Source organism: Mya arenaria, chromosome 16 (genome assembly GCF_026914265.1).
Source record: "Mya arenaria isolate MELC-2E11 chromosome 16, ASM2691426v1".
NCBI classification, from domain to species: Eukaryota; Metazoa; Mollusca; class Bivalvia; order Myida; family Myidae; genus Mya; species Mya arenaria.
In genome coordinates, this window is record NC_069137.1 from 33,631,995 (window position 1) to 33,649,569 (window position 17,575).

A 17,575-nucleotide genomic window follows, 5' to 3' on the forward strand; every position below is an offset into this window, starting at 1 on the left:
CCATTAGGTCTGAAGCCTCAGTCACACATTCACGATGTTTATGGCCGTCCTTGATGAGACCATTTCTGATTTGTCAAAAGTTTTATCAAGAACCTCAGTAATTTGTAGCTGGAAATTTATTTTTATTTAAAGATTGATTTAATCACGACAATTTAATCAGATATTGTTGAGAAAGCACCTGATTGTTTTAACTGAATTCATCCCGATTATCCTGTTCTCAATTTGATTCTGATCAGATTTGTACCTTTTGCATGGTAAAAAATGACCGACTCTGTCCCGACATCTGTCCCGACATCTGTCCCGACATCTGTCCCGACATCTGTCCCGACAGCATCCAGATTCTCCGATATGATCAGGCAGTGAGGCATGCGTCAGAAAATTATTTCATGTGATTATAAGTCTCGTCCTTGAAAGGGTTTGTGCAACAGCAGCTTCTCATTCAAATATTTCTCCAGATTATGCCTGTTAAACAGGACACCATCCTGGCAACACAAGACATTGTTACGATTTTGGTGCGTCATACAGCAGAATCTGTCCTGACAAAGTCACGGTTGTAGTCCGACTAGACAAATCTACTGAGTTTACCAAATGTTAGGGGATGCACGTAACTGTCAGGATTGCTTGGCCGACCTGACTCCAGACTATTCCCATAGGATACCATTACGAACATACACGACTGCGTTCAGACAATTATATGACATTCCAGATCTTTGAGGATAGTAATCCAACTTTTTTACTTTTTGTGTCGTAGCGTTGTCTAAACTTCTAAACATGGAGATTTTGGAAAAGAAAAGACAAAGGGCATGCCTTTTAAAATAATATTCATAATTTTGTTTCCATGCATAGAAACCTTTTACTCTCTATTTGCAGGACTATTAAACATGGAGAACTTCATAATGGTCAAGGATGAATCCATGATAAAGAATAGCCATGTTGTTTTTTTGTTTCCATAGAAACCGTTTTTTTTCTATTTTCAGGACTATTTATCATGGAGATTTTGGAAAAAGACCTGAAAATAATCAAGGATGAACCTATGATGAACAATTGCCTTGTCCTCTGTAACCATTTTTATGCCTTTGTTACCATAGAAACATGTCCTCTGTAACCATTTTTATGCCTTTGTTCCCATAGAAACATGTCCTCTGTAACCATTTTTATTTCTTTGTTACCATGGAAACATGTCCTCTGTAACCATTTTTATTTCTTTGTTACCATGGAAACATGTCCTCTGTAACCATTTTTATGCCTTTGTTACCATAGAAACCCTTTTTCTATTTGCAGGACTGTTAAACATGGAGATCTTAGAAAAGGACCTGAAGATGGTGACAGGCGCGACTATGAACATCGCCATGTCTTCTGTCACTATGGATATGCAGGTATATTTTACCTTTTTTCATGGAACCAAAGTCTTTTATATCTCAATGATTGAGAACAACTGTGAATTATTACAACATAGTATGAATTACTCACACTGGCATGATGTTGTGCTTCAGTGTAGTATGGTTCAGGAGCCACTGGTCCAGCTTGGTGACCATCAACAAAACTCACACATTCCAAGAATCTTAGCTGTAATTGAATGTTGGTTAGCTAGAATTGAATTAGGGTTTAAGCTAGAATGAAATGTGGGTTAGCTAGAACGAAATGTGGGTTAGCTAGAATGAAATTGGGTTAGCTAGAACGAAATGTGGGTAGAATTGAATTAGGGTTTAAGCTAGAAGGAAATGTGGGTTAGCTAGAACGAAATGTGGGTTAGCTAGAATGAAATTGGGTTTGCTAGAACGAAATGTGGGTTAGCTAGAATGAAATGTGGGTTAGCTAGAACAAAATGTGGGTTAGTTAGCTAGAATGAAATGTTGGTTAGCTTGAATGAAATGTGGGTAAGCTAGAATGAAATGTGGGTTAGCTAGAATGAAATGTCGGTTAGCTTGAATCGAATGTGGGCTAGCTAGAATTAAATGTGGATAAACTAGAATCCAATGTGGGTTAAAATCTAAAGTGGGTTAGTTAGAATCTAATTTGTGTTAGCTACAATCAAATCAGGTTTGCTAGAATCGAACGTGGGTTAGCTAGAATCAAATGTTGGCTAGCAAAAAATAGAATGTGGTTTAGCCAGAATAGAATGTAGGTTAGCTTAAATTGAATGTGGTTTAGCTAGAATTTAATGCAGGTTACCTAGAATCGAGTGCGGGTTAGCTGGAATGAAATGCAGATTAGCTAGAATCGAATGAGTTTTAGCTAGAATCGAATGAGGTTTATCTAGAATCGAATGTGGGTTAGCTGGAATGAAATGTGGGTTAGTTAGAATTGAATGCAGGTTAGCAAGAATCAATTGCATGTTAGCAATAATTGAATGCAGGTTAGTTTAAAGGTGAGAAGCAAGTGAGTTACCGACTGCACTTATCTATTAACCAGCTTTTTTGCTTGTCTGTATGTTTTCCAGCCGTTTTCCCGTCCTGATTATAGGTTTATGATATTTATAAAGTATGAAGACAACGAAACAGAATTTTAAATTAATATTCTTTGGAACATGTATGATGACACACAATTTACTCGAGAAATAGATGGAAGCTTTAAGGCCATGGTTACCATGGCTACTAATACGCAAAATATCTGGAAAATAATCTTCTGAAATTAGCACAAGGTAATACCGAAAGGAGACAAGATAATTACATTTTACGCTAAAGGCCGCAGGAAAAACAGATGTCTTTGCACAGGAAACTTCTTGATTCAGTAAAAGATGACAGAAAATAAGATTGTTATTATGTTTATTATTTTATGTACTCAGGCCTGAGGTTAAGAAAATTTTGTCTTTGCAATCTTTGGTTAAATCTAAAGTCAATCTGTGTAGAAATTGTTTATACAATAAACATAAAGTAAATGATAAGCTTAAAATATTAAAAATCAATGCTTAATTTTTCTTTATTTATTTTTATTTTAAATTAAAGACCGGGTTCCAATTTTCTCAAACAATCTTAGTCCTTTATAACATGACCAACCTAAGCATGCTTTTTTGTTTTGATATAATTCGTGTTATGGTCTCATTTTGAAGTGTTCCGAGAACTTTTAAGAAAAAATTATGTATCTTAAACATGATAAACAATTTTTTATTTTGTATAAATAACCTAAAATTGGTAATTGAGCAAAATGAAATAAGATAATTAAGCTTGTTACACTTAAGATTTCAGGGTAAGAAGCTTTAATTAAGTATCTTATTTCATTAAGCAAAATAACTTACTTAAACTCATTTTTACAAAATATTATTGTGATTATCATTATGGAACTTTTTGTTACGATGTCTTAAGTGACTTTGCCTGTATAAAACTACCTATTGTCAATCATCATTATTTTTTTGTAATGTCTCATGTGATAATTTTAAAATACTACTCGTGTGCAGTCTAAAAATAGATTTCTTGCTTTCTCAAGCGCCTGGATGAAATAGGCGCATATGAAATATTATTGTAAATCCATGTTAGTAGACACAAATATCTAAAAATAGGAACTTAAATACACTTGAAACAGAACTTTATATGACATCATAATAATAAGAAAACAATTAATCGCTTCGTAGTTGAAATGATCTTGTTGTCATCTTGTCAAATAAAACGCCACAATTGCAGCCAAAACCGGTGTAAACAATATCAGTTTGGTATGATAAAATAGATATCAGATGCCATGGAGGGTGATACTGTATATATTTATACCTCACTTTTGTCTACAATGGTAAAATCCCATTACCCAAAAAAGAGATATTTTGACTATCAGAAACATTTTCAACCTTTTTGACACGTGACCAAGCGCAAATTCACTGTCAGGTCATGTGACCGCAGTGATATTTTGAATGTCATATAAGGGCAAATAACTGCTTCAATATTTTAGCTAAGTCATGATGTGATTGCCTCCCTTATACACATACAGCAATGATGTCACTAATCAATGTGTACACAAAAACATCGGATGACAGGAACTTGAAGACAGGCTTACGCCTAGCGTGACAATCTGCTCTCGAGTTGACAATATCAATCTCACACATGCTGCCATATGATATTTATATATTGGCCTCTAAAATGAGAGTATTACACAAATTATTAAAAAAAAAAAGTGAGCTCAGCTCGATCTTGTTATTAAAGAGTTAAGATGAATCGAAAAATTGCAGCCAGTCCTGAAAGATTAACGAATTTATCACGATATTTTTGCCCTTTCATCGCGATAATTTTGCCCTTGCAAAATTATAACAGTGTACATGACCTTATTTCTCAAATAATCTTAAGCCTTTAACATGCTAAATAATTTTAATATGTCATTTAGCGAAACCTTAACTTTAACATCATTTTATAAAAAAATGAATACTTCATAATGTTTATTTCTAGAAACAATTTTCTTTTAAAGTCTCAAAACACAAATATTACAAGAATTATATCAAACGCCTAGCTTGAACCCATTACAAGGTTACCAAAAGATTGTTCGAGAAATTTGGTTCAGAAGCACAAATGATTAAAAACATATATGTCGTATCCCCAGGAACTCTTGTCAAGGCCTGGTTTCCATGACGACGTGGACAAGTTCTGTGAACAACAGGGGGCCAAGGTTGTTGTCATTATGACGCTGGTAAATGACGAAAATGACGTGCCCAGTCGTCAAATTGCTGTGTACTCTAAGAATAGGATCTTTAGGGATCAGGTACGTGCATTTCATAAGTATTTTATGGTTGACTGATTCTAGCTGCCTGTTATTCATTTAAGATAGTTTCGAAGAAAAAAAGTTAGAGTATTTTGATAGCCTTGTGTGTTGTCTTCACGCAATTATTTAACCATTAAGTCATACTCAAAAACTGTTTAAGATATTCAAATGAAACTTAATTTGTACACATGTTTTCAAAGATAATATGCATATTTATGGGAAGATGATAACTCTGAGCTAAATAATTGTTGAGTTATGTCCCTTTTTATGTCCCTTTTTAATAAAAAAACGACAACACAGTAAAAGGCAAAGTTTAAGAAAAATTATTATTAAGGTAGTGTCATAAATGTCAAAATACTTGTGCTGTGTATTGCAACAATGTTTGAAAAGTCTGATTGCTTTGACCCAAAAAGTTGGTTGTATAACGCTTAAAGGAATAAGTTGAGGTATTGTCTAGAATGGAAGTTGATTTTATTTATTATATGATTTCCAGTGGTTTATAGAGGTTTATCAGTGAAATTAAAGTAATTGTTCTCACATCCAAATCAAACTTCAAGATGCACAAGGCTTTGACACGATTTTAACGACGTCATTTCAGAATTTATGTCTTAACGTTGGCATTTCTTAAAACTACTAATTTAAATGTATTTTTATATTTCTTTAGGCATATGATGAAAAGAAAAATTGTTGTTCCAGTGTAAGACCGCTAGATATTTTACGTTGTAAACATCAAATCATGTAAAGATTTCACTCAGGAAATATAGGTTTTGGTGCTCATTCGGTGAAATTTATTGCAAACTTAGACTGAAACAAATATCTATTCTCCATGTTTTACTATTGAACGAGCAATTGTTAGATTACCAAGATCTTACTGCAAAGAGAAAGTAGCAGAAGATTAAATTTTATCAGAAATATTGTTATTTTTATGCGTGTTTTTTTACTTCTTCAGATTTCTGACACTTTGGATAACGCCCCCGATGTTGATCTAGAACTTGAACTTTTGACCCCGCCATTTCCCGATCTCTCAGTTTTCAACCAGACCAATGTCACAGCCTCGCGTAAACAGGTCATGCCGATTTTGAAATCATTCTTACATGGTGATCTCACTCCAGATGTCTCGAGCAAGGAATTTGTGACTCAAACGTCCGTAGCCATGACTACAGAAGGGTTTAGCCATTTGGAAATGAGTGATTCAATGTCTAACAATACTGCAACAAAAACAAAAGGCGTGGTGTTTGATTTGAATTTCTCTACAAGTAGTGAGGAAAGTAAGGGTCCTAGCTTCGAAGAGTCCAGTCCAGAACACACTGGTGATTTGACAATGGATAATTTTGGTGAAAAGTCGGAAACTGCAACCGGTCATGTGACAATGATAAAACTGGGTGAAACGTCCGAAGTTACCCCACCATTTTCGGTCTCAAATGTGAAAAGTAAGGCATATACAAATGTAAACCAGTCTCGAACTGGGGAAGTTGTCTCTGGGAAGGATAACACATCAAATAATTTTTTGTCGTCTGCAAATTCAAGTAACCTGTTGGACTTTGTGTTGTCAGATAGCGAGTTAGTTGATCCGTTTAGTTCTGTGGACTCGTTTAATGCAAATGTAAGTGATAGTCCAAAATCTTTTAAAGTAGAGAAAAGTGAAATGGAACCAAAGAAAGATCAATTGCCCCAAAGTGAGGAATGTGACCTAGAGAAGAGTTTGGAACCCAAAGAAAATGAAGGAAATGAAGAAAAGAAAAATCCATTCTTCAATGTTGAGTCTACAAATGAAAATGTTTCTACCTCGCTGTCAAGTGCTCAAAATTTAAACCTGATCAATGACGATCCAAACAACCAAAATTACTCTCCAATCGATTTATGGAGTGATACAAATACAAACATTCAGAACGAGCAAAATCCACTAGACTTCAACACAAATGCTTCCGAATTTGTGAAGATAGATTCGGCAAGTCAATTTAGTGATACCGCTAAAACAAATTTTATTTTTGATAGTTTTAATGCTGAAAATGACGACAAGAGCGAGAGTGAAAGTCAAGAAGATCTTTTAGGCGTTAGTACGTTAACAGTGAGTGGGCACCCTCCAACAGTTAAATCTGTCAGTCTTATCGTTGAATGTGATGCACATTCGCAAGCAGACAATTTAGCTGAGCTTGATGAATCAGAATTTTTTGACAAGGTCTCTACACCTGACCAGTTTAACTCTGGTGAAAATAGTCCCTTTGTGAATTCGGGAATTAGTACGCCATTTGAGCTAAGTTCTGAATACCATTCGCGAACAGTATCCGAGTCTGGTCCTGTTCCACCTAATAGCGTTATGGATCGTGGATTTGAAGATTTGTCTCAGTTTGATCACGACTTGCCAAGTTTTAATAGTGCGGAAATGGTTCAAAGGATTAACAAAAAAAGAGCTTCAGTAGGTCAGGTGCTTAACGCTTTAAATCTTGAAAATCAGGAACTTAGTGACGGATCTAGTACACCGTATACGCCACAGAATAGTTTCCGAGATGATCTGGAGGGGCTTACGCGTGATAGGAGTTTACCAAGTTTGAATAATTCAAGTATGTTGGAAAAGGTACAGAAAAAGCGTGATTCTCTGGGAGATCTGTTAGACCAAGACCAATCCGAATCGACTGAACTTGATTTCGAACAGCTGAAAACTAATAAACCTGGGAATCCATTTGGAGATTTCACTGATGGTGACGTTCTTATGTCAAGTGCTGGATTCAACGATGCTAAGGTTATAAATCCATTTATCGTCATCGATGATGAAAAGGATTTAGAACAAATTGATTCGCTTGATCACGTTCCATTTACTCCAGTAAATACGTTTGTTGAAAGAAGTGGTGAAGAGTTCATGAAACAAAGGAATTCTTTGACTGATCCAGAACTAATTGATAAATTAAATGAATTGAAATCCAAATCTGATGAAGATTTAGAGAAGGGAACCAATCCCTTTGAAACTTCTGTGTCAGATGACTTTCATGATGGGAACCAGAATGTCCAGACTGGTTCACAAGATTTGTTAGATATTTTTGGTCCAGTGGATGGTGAAAACCTGACGCAGTCTACAAATTTGAATCCATTTTTGAATATGGGTGAAAACCCCGCAAATTCAGTTCAAAGAAGTGATTTGGAAGACATATTTGGATTAGAAAGTCCTGAAAATGACAATAGTGTTCTTTTAGACAAAATGTTAACACAAGCAAACCAAGAAGCAGCAGAAGCTGTTGCCAATAGCGTCTCCAAGGAAATTATTGGAACAACTTTGGAGACATTTCCAAATATGACCAATCCCAAAGTGGCTAGTGGGGTTGCCATGGAGATTTTGAAAATGGAGACTTCTGATTGGACAAAGCAGGTTTCAGGGGATTCTGGGATTGATTCAAGTGACTCACCACAGCAAGGTATTTACATGCTTATTAAAGGGGCTGAGTTCATTTGTTTATATTAAGGAATTAACTTCTTTTTTATTACAGTTGAATAAATCCTTGCAAAATCCTACCCTGAGTTACCTTTTTGCAAAAAAGTGCCAACATAAAAGAGAAAGATGTTTAAAGCATCTTCAGACAACCCACATCAAATCAATAACAATAAACATTCAAATGTTGACAAATTTAATATTGTGTTTATATTTTATATAATATTTATTTTGCTTGAATATCTTTCTACTATGGCCGAGTGGAAAAGGCGCCAACTATGGACCTAAAGGACATGGGTTTGAGCCCTGCTTCGATGCAATTTAGTCTCTCTTTTTAAAGTTTTGTGTACTGTGTAATCAATAAAAAATAACACTTATATTTTGGCAGTAAGAGCGAGAGTCTAGAAAGATTATTCTTCAATTGAAAAAAGTATATAAGGCTAAAATATTTTTGGTTCAATTTGACTGCCCTTCCCCACCAATATTTTATTTAATAAATATGGTAAGTAGCTTAGGAGTTAAAAAAAGAAGGTAGTTTTAGGTAAGGTTATGTCTGAATGTCATAATGTCACACTTTGGTGAGCAAGAAAACATCCGAAAAGATGTAGTCAAAATTAGAGAAGAATAAAAGAAAAATCGTCGGTTGCATTAAAAAATTCAATGAAATTGTTTTTGTCAAGCAGAAATAATTACAAGAAGGAGTTCGGGAAACCTGAAAAAAAAATGAAAAAAATTGCTACCCTTGTACAATAGACGAATTTTAATTTAATGATGTCTTAAGTTTAATTCCACAAATATGTATCAAAAACTATGACACTGAGAAAATTTCAATTCTTAAGATAAAATTTATTAAGATCTTTATTGAAGTGGCTTCCAGGCATCTTAAGTTCACTTAAGTGAATATCAGATACCTTAAGTCTTATTATCTATATTCTTTAGCTCACGGTGCAAGCCACGGACACATTGCATCGAAACTCTGCCAAGATTTATCGATTGAGACCGATTATTTGCCAAACATGGATCCTCTCCATGGGAGCCTCAACATGATATCATCATCGGATGCATCTGGTTTCTCAAAGTCGATAGAGACCGATGCTGATAAAGAGGTAGGTGTCTACCCTAAACAATTTAAATGGACTGGTCTGTTTTGTAAAGTGGAATAGTTTAGGTGGTAATTAGGGAGGGGTGGTAAGTTTACTGATAATTTGAAGTTGTTGTCACACCAATGCATTTTAGAAGGACCAGTCCATTTTAAAAAGTGGAACAGTTTAATAGTTTCATAATGGAAATTGATCATGTTACTATCGACAGATTTATGTACATGTAAGATTGCTTGTACATAATTTATCTCTAAGTCTATGTGGACTTGTCCTTGATTTTATTTGGACAAAATTATTGTAAGATGAAAGGGAGCAGATATTAACTAGATTTCGTCATGTCATCACTGTTTATATTTTAAAAGGGTTGGTCCATGGTTTATTATGGAATAGTTTACTGTATTGATCAGGGGAGGCAACTGTACATTCCACCTGTAGAAATGTAGGGAATGGTCCTCAGAATGATATATTCTTAGCAGTATTTTTCTTTCAATGAATAGATCAATTTGATATAGTATACAAGTGCATGTTATTTTTGCATGATGCTTTTTGGGGAGCTTTCATTTGCATACATCATGTTTAACATTTATTTCGACATGTTTTATTTGCCTGTTGTTGTTTTTGTTGTTGTTTATTTCAGTTTGATATTATATTTTTGTTTACAGAATTCATAAACAGATTTTCATCATCTCATGTACATATAAAGGTATCAATGTGTTTCAGTTTTGAGTGGCTTTGCACTCACATTCATTCTGTTTTCTGTTTCTGGTATTTTAACAACTAGTTTTGGCATATTGACATATTCTTTTAAGGATTTTTGAGAAATGAATATTTTGTACATTTTCATTGGATAAAAAAAAGTTATTATTGACCAATCAGCCTTTTGATAGCATTTACATTTTTTTTTTCAAATAGATTTTAATCACAATTTTTAAATGATCAATTTACGAATGAACGTATAATAAAAAAACCACACCAAAATAACAAGAAGAGGGTAGACTTGGTGGTCTAGTGGTATAGATGTTCGCCTCTCACCCATGGAGTTGTGGGTTCAATCCCTAAAAGAGTGAGAGTCAGGTCCAGTGGTAATGGTATCCGCCTCTCCTCCAAGAGGTTGTGGGTTCTATCCCTACCAGGGTGAGAGTGGTTTAGTGGAATAGGTGTCCGCCTCTCCTCCAAGAGGTTATGGGCTCGATCCCTTCCAGGATGAGAGTGGTCTAGTGGTATAGGTGTCCGCCTCTCCTCCAAGAGGTTGTGGGCTCGATCCCTGCCAGGGTGAGAGTGGTCTAGTGGTATAGGTGTTTGCCTCTCCTCCAAGAGGCTGTGGGCTCGATCCCTTCCAGGGTGAGAGTGGTCTAGTGGTATAGGTGTTTGCCTCTCCTCCAATAGGTTATGGGCTCGATCCCTTCCAGGGTGAGAGTGGTCTAGTGGTATAGGTTTCCGCCTCTCCTCCAAGAGGTTATGGACTCGATCCCTTCCAGGGTGAGAGTGGTCTAGTGGTATAGGTGTCCGCCTCTCCTCCAAGAGGTTGTGGGCTAGATCCCTACCAGGGTGAGAGTGGTCTAGTGGTATAGGTACCCGCCTCCTATACAAGTGGTTGTGGGTTCGATCCCCTGCAGGGTGAGAGTGGTCTAGTGGTATAGGTACCGCCTCTCCTCAAAGTGGTTGTGGGTTCGATCCCTACCAGGGTGAGAGTGGCCTAGTGTTATAGGTGTCTGCCTCTCCTCCAAGAGATTGTGGGCTCGATCCCTACCAGGGTGAGAGTGGTTTAGTGGTATAGGTGTCCACCTCTCACCCAAAGGGTTGTGGGTTCAATTCACTCAAAGGCACTTTCTCATGGCCTCTAAAATAAGTCACAGTACTGGTTTTATGCCCAGGAAACAGACTCAAGAGGGATTCTCATTAGCTCACAGCTGTCTGCACATTCAAGCTAAAATAAAGTATTTCAACCAACAACCATTAACAGATGTGTATGTGTTTGTGTGAGTGATCAAAACGTCATTTGTGGTTGCACTTAAAAGTGTCAATATGCCAAAAGAAGTTCTCGACTAACGATTTTCTGATATAAAAACTATACATGGATTTTCTGTGAGAAACCTCTCATTTAGAAGCTAGGGAATGTAACAGATTTTCCATCAGGTTATCCTTAAAGATATGTGTTTTAGATTGATTCAAATGTCTCTTTTTTGAAGAAAAAATGTTGAGGTATGGTCATTACCTTGACAAATTTAAGATATTCAAAAGCAACTTGGTATACATGTTACCAGTTACACTGCACACATCTGTAACAAGGACAATAACTCTGGATTTAATATTCCACTTTTGGACTAAAAAATAACAGCCAGGCATTTGTGTTCACTGTTATCAATGGCAAGACCCAGACTCTGACCCAGACTCAGACGCAGACTCTGACCAAGACTCTGACCCAGACTTGGACCCAGACTTGGACCCAGACTCGGACCCAGACTCGGACCCAGACTCGGACCCAGACTCTGACTCTGACCCAGACTCTGACCCAGACTCGGACCCAGACTCGGACCCAGACTCAGACCCAGACTCTGACTCAGACTCTGACCCAGACTCAGACCCAGACTCAGACCCAGACTCGGACCCAGACTCGGACCCAGACTCAGATTCAGACTCGGACCCAGATTCTGACCCAGACTCAGACTCAGACTCAAACCCAGACTGTTGTAGTGGTAAGCAGTGTGTGTATACCATGTGATAAATTGAGACTTAAATGCTTCGTCAGAACTCAATATTTTGCTTCAAATGAAGACTTTAAACAAAGATAACTATTTTACATAGTGCATTCTAGGCTGCTTACAGTGCCCCGGCTTCTGTCTTTTACCAGAGTTTGATTGAGAGTTGAGTTTCTTAAAACACTTTGACAAACCTTTTCACAAAACCTCCGCATGATGAAGCACTGTCAATACATTATTTCGGAAACAGGTTTGTGAAAGTGTTTGAGGAAACTCAAATCAAACACAGTCATTAAAATGAAGGCGGTACTTTTTAAGCCGCATAGACTGCCCTTTGTTTCATTTGAAATGGTAGTTTGTTTTTTAAGTCTTCATTTGAAGCAAACTTTTGCCTTCCAATGTAGCATCTATGATGTAATTTATCACATATTATACACACACTGTATAGGTTGGCTAGAATTGAGCAGAGTGATGACCACACACTTAACAAGGTTATTACGGAATACGTAAATCTTATATGTGTACTTCATGGGTAAAAATTATAAAATATATTAGGCATAGGGCATTTTTGGTGATTTGGTGGGGCTCCTGCAGAAACAACATTAATGTTTAAGGATGACCTAAGTTTTCATTAAAATAAACTTAAGAATCTTTCATTATTAAAGTACCTTTAGTTGTTCCAAATGCTTATTAAATAGACTAAACAATTATTTTTCATTATTTTCATGTTGAGGATAGACTATGATTACATTAATCAATGCTTTGTTTTATTTCATTTCTTTATATATATTTTTATTGCTAAATTAACTACTGTCACCCTGAGCAAATTTAGTGTTTTAACCTATGTAAAGGGAACATTTTTCTCATTATTTCTCATGTAATGAACGCTTTGTAAAATACATGTAGCTAGGTGTTGGTCTCAATGTTTGCTAGTTTAACATGGAGGAATACACATGTTTCTAACGCTTTAAAATGTTTTGAGATTATGTTTATACATTTAAAAGGTGGTTATTTTTGAGCAAATGATAATGTATGGAAACATAAATTATTTCATTACCCCTGTTGAATTGAAGGTTTCGGGAGGGGGATATTGTTTTGGCGTTGTCCGTCCGTCCGTCCGACCGTCCATCTGTCCGTCTTTCCATTCGTGCTTGGTTTGATTGGAATATGTCACCAACACATGATTTCAATGCAGACTTGCCTAATCGGGCGGGGGATATTAATTCAACGTTTTTTAAACTGTGAAGATTTTGGATGTTAAAAATGTTGACATTACATGAAAATTAAAATTAAAGCTAACATTTGTATTCTCCTCTTTAACTGATGTATTATTTAAACAGATACAATTACATATCTCTTCTTTGGTGATAGACATTTTCCAAATGCTAGCTAACTTGTTACTGGCTTACTATACCTTTATATACTAGCAACTAATTGTAGACACTAACAGCTAACTTATTACAGATCTAGCTAGCACAGAACAGAATTATGCTAGCAGCTTTCTTAATATCTTGCGAGCTTACTTTTAACAGTTGCAGATGCTAACAGCAAAATATAACAGATGATAGCTGCTAGTTAGGTCAGAATGATGATAGCAGCTGTTTGCTAACTAATTACAGTTTCTAAATAACTATAAACAGAATGATGCTAGCTTACTTAAAACAGATGCTTATAGCTTAGTTAAACATAAAACATAGATGATATCAGCTTACTTATTTATAATTGGTGCTAGCTTAATTATGGGGGGTATTTACATGTAGGAGTGATCGAGCATGTTGGTCAGTCAGACTTATTCGAATGAGCCCTCATGAAAAACTTTGTTAAAGTTAATTATAACATTGTTTAAAGCTGCACGAATTATAACATTGTTTAAAGCTGCACGAATTATAACATTGTTTAAAGCTGCACGAATTATAACATTGTTTAAAGCTGCACTCTCACTGATTGGCCGTTTTGACAACTTTTTTATTTTTTGTCTTGCAGATTTTTTATTTAAGGTCAAAAATTAAGTTAAATTAGTTTAATTTTCGAAAATTAATGTTTTAATGACTTAAACCGCTACTAACGTTTTCAGAAAAATGCATAAAACATCTATTTTTGAGCTTTTATATAAAAATCTGCGATCTAATTTTTTGTAAGCAGTCTTATATAACTGGTTTCCATTCATTTTCACAAAAATTGGCTCGTTCCAAGACAAAATTTTAAAAAGTTGTCAGAACATCTGTGACAGTGCAACTTTAAATATGTAAGCTCATTGTAAAATAGTTTACCTTTAAAAGTTAACGATCCAGTTAACGATGTAATAATCTTTATATTGTCATAGACCATATATAAATGTTTAAAAAACATAACATGTTTATGTGATTTTATTATCCCCCGCCTATGAAATAGAGAGGGGGATTTTGAAATGGCGTTGTCCGTCCGTCTGTCTTTCCTTCCGTCCGTCCTTCCTTCCTTCCGTCCGTCCGTACGTCACCTGCGTTTTCTCAGTAACTAGCCTGTATAATTTCATGAAACTTAAAATAAATATGAACCACTATACTGGAATGACGCCCGTCCAAAACAAAATTGATTGGTCAATTGTCCTTGGAGTTATTGCCCTTGATTTTTTGAAAAATGCACATTCACAGCCATTTCTCAGTCACTAGCTGGCAGAATTTCATGAAACTTAAAATAAATATGATTTACTATACTGGGATGATGCCTGTTCATTTTTTTTTTGGATTGGTCAATTGTACTTGGAGTTATTGCCCTTGATTTTTTGAAAAACTCTCATTTACAGCCATTTCTCAGTAACTAGTTGGTAGAAATTCTTGAAACTTGAAATAAATATGAACCAACATACTGCGATGATGCCTGTTTATTTATATTTTGGATTGTGTAATTTCTATATGAGTTATTTGCCCTTGATTTATTAAAAGATCCATGTTTGCAGCCTTTTCTATGCAACTAGCTGGTAGAATTTCATGACACTTGGAATAAATAAGAACCAACATACTCTGATGATGCCTGTCTATTTTTCTTTTGGATTGGTAAATTTTCCTTAGAGTTATTGCCCTTGATTTATTAAAAAATCATTGTTTGCAGCCGTTTCTCAGTAAAACCAATGTGCTTATCTTATTCTTTCTGAGATTTTTTTTAACCTTCAAGCACAAACAAGCCATCGTTGGCGGGGGATATCTTTTCACTGAAAATGCTTGTTTATTCATTATTTTGTTGCATGTTTTCCAAATCAATTATCATGCGCTCCAGGAAATTGTTTCTGTTTTATTACTGTAAACATTCAGTGAAATCAATATTTATACAAGCAGTCAAATATCCCCTGGGATGTATTTTCCGTCTCAAAATGCCATGCATCAAACATGTAATAATCATATTTGCCAAGAAATTTAATTTGTATAAACTGCCTCTATAAAATCAGACTGTAAAATGAATTAAGACCATAATGATAAGAAAATGATTATTTGATTTGCTGTATGCCTTTAAAGCTGCACTCTCACAGATTGACAGTCTTGACGTTTTTTCAAGTTTTTGTCTCAGAATGAGCTGATTTTGGTATATGAATGCCTTCAAAACAGCCATATATTAGATACATCACAATAGAACACATCTCAAGTGTTTGGAAAACTGTCGAAAATTATGTTTGTCTTAAAGCGTTAGTAACACTTATAGCCATAAAACTTTAATTTTCGAACATAAATATAAAAAACTGCAATCTGAACTTTTGTCAGCAGTCTTGTTTCATTGGTTTTAAGACATTTACACAAAGATTTGCTTGTTCTGAGAATTTTTTTTTTTTAATTCTCAAAACGTTCATTCTGTGAGAGTGCAGCTCTTAAGTATGCAGATGTTTGCAATTTAAAGATAAATAAAAAATAGCATATTTATTTTCAAACAAAACAATATATAGTATGTTTTTTTAATAATAGTGAACTTACAGTACATGTCCTATTAAAGGCGCAGGGCGCGCTTCTTTCTAAGGAACCAGTGCGCTACAAAAGAACCATAAATTTTACCCTTTCAGTAAATTTTTAAAGTCCACTAAATTGGAGGCAAAAACATGAAATTACAATCAGTATCAGCTGCATCATAGCTGTAAACATTATAACCAGGCTGTGTAAATTATTAAAATGGTCCACTAAATGCATGGCTTCGATATATCAATACAAAACTTTCAGCAATTTAATGGCGACATTGTTTACAATATGGTGTGGTTTTTCCAAATATGCATGACGTCATGCAGCAGGTGCCCTAAAATGGTGGCCATAGGAATGCTTTTCATTGGAATTTATTGTCTTTTTTCGAGGCTTAGGCTCAGGTATCCATTGTAAATGGCAAAGATTGGAAAATAGATCCATGAAAAGACCCCTGGTGCATCTGCAAGGGCATAAACCTTTAATAGAACATATATGGTATTTACATGTATGGAAGTAACAAAAATTGAGAAATGTTAGCAATTCAAAAAAAAAAAGCACATTTCTTTCACAACTTTACAATTTGAATAACAGTAAGCTGATTGACATGTATTTAAAGTAACAAAAAACAACAACATTATTATACAATTTTATGTGAAATAACAAACAAAATAATTTATAAACTTTGTAAACAAAACATTATTTCTTGAAGATTAATCATCCATTTATAATATTGATCGAAAACGTCCTGAATGATTAATTGTGGTCAATTTTGATTTATTTAATACTACCACTGTGCACTTCATTTCAAACTTTCAATTGACTTTAATTTCCTGAATTGCTTAAGGGAATATAGGAAATGTATAATTTAATGTCAACTGCTTACATTTTGTGAGAGGTTTGATTTTGCTTACATTTTTAAAGCCATCACAATGCATTATTAAAACTTTCACTAATATCTGTAATGCCATCACAATGCATTATTAAAACTTTCACTAATATCTGTAATGCCATCACAATGCATTATTAAAACTTTCACTAATATCTGTAATGCCATCACAATGCATTATTAAAACTTTCACTAATATCTGTAATGCCATCACAATGCATTATTAAAACTTTCATTTATTAAGGCCAAAGAAGAACCTCATCTAAGTTTTAAAAGGGATTTTTGATTTTGGCAAGTTATGCTTTTTCAATTTTTTAAAAAAAGAAGAAAAAAAACTAGGGGTGAGATTATATATAGACACTGATTCACCAATTTTTGACATCTTCTCTTAAAGGGACACAATCATTATATGTTGATAGCAGAATTAGTTTTTTATTTTTATTTTAATGTGTTATTATGTTTTACTCATTTGACTTAGGAATCAAAACAAAACAATGCATATGATTTGTGTACAGCTAAAGAAAAATAACTGGGTAATTTGTTGACATGTAGCTGTTAATTAAAAAAACACATTTATAATTAAGGCTAATATTTTTTTTATCTGTACACAAATTATACATTTATTGTGCTTCTTTAAAAGTTTGATAACATTATAAATTATTCAGTGGAGGTTTTAATTAATTGAGCAGTAGCATGGCGTGAAATAGAATTGGCAAACTGTTTGAAGTAGTTATCTGAGACCATAAAAACAAAGCACTAACAAATTAATGGCAGTGTACAGTATTTAAACATTTGGTACATGCTATATAACATTTATAATTGTGTGTAACATTTTAACTACTGCATATATACACTGTCAATGTGTTTGAATGGCT

The 17,575-nt window shown here is 34.7% G+C and overlaps 1 protein-coding gene across 1 annotated transcript in view; it reads left to right on the forward strand.

Moving 5' to 3' along the window:
• LOC128221254 (uncharacterized) overlaps window positions 1–17,575 on the forward strand; it is a 122,381-nt gene that overhangs the window by 60,722 nt on the left and 44,084 nt on the right. Inside the window, exons 7-10 of the mRNA XM_052929793.1 lie at window positions 1,282–1,376; window positions 4,519–4,677; window positions 5,627–8,084; window positions 9,038–9,204. Coding sequence (XP_052785753.1) covers window positions 1,282–1,376; window positions 4,519–4,677; window positions 5,627–8,084; window positions 9,038–9,204 — 2,879 coding nt within the window. The remainder of the gene's footprint in view (window positions 1–1,281; window positions 1,377–4,518; window positions 4,678–5,626; window positions 8,085–9,037; window positions 9,205–17,575) is intronic.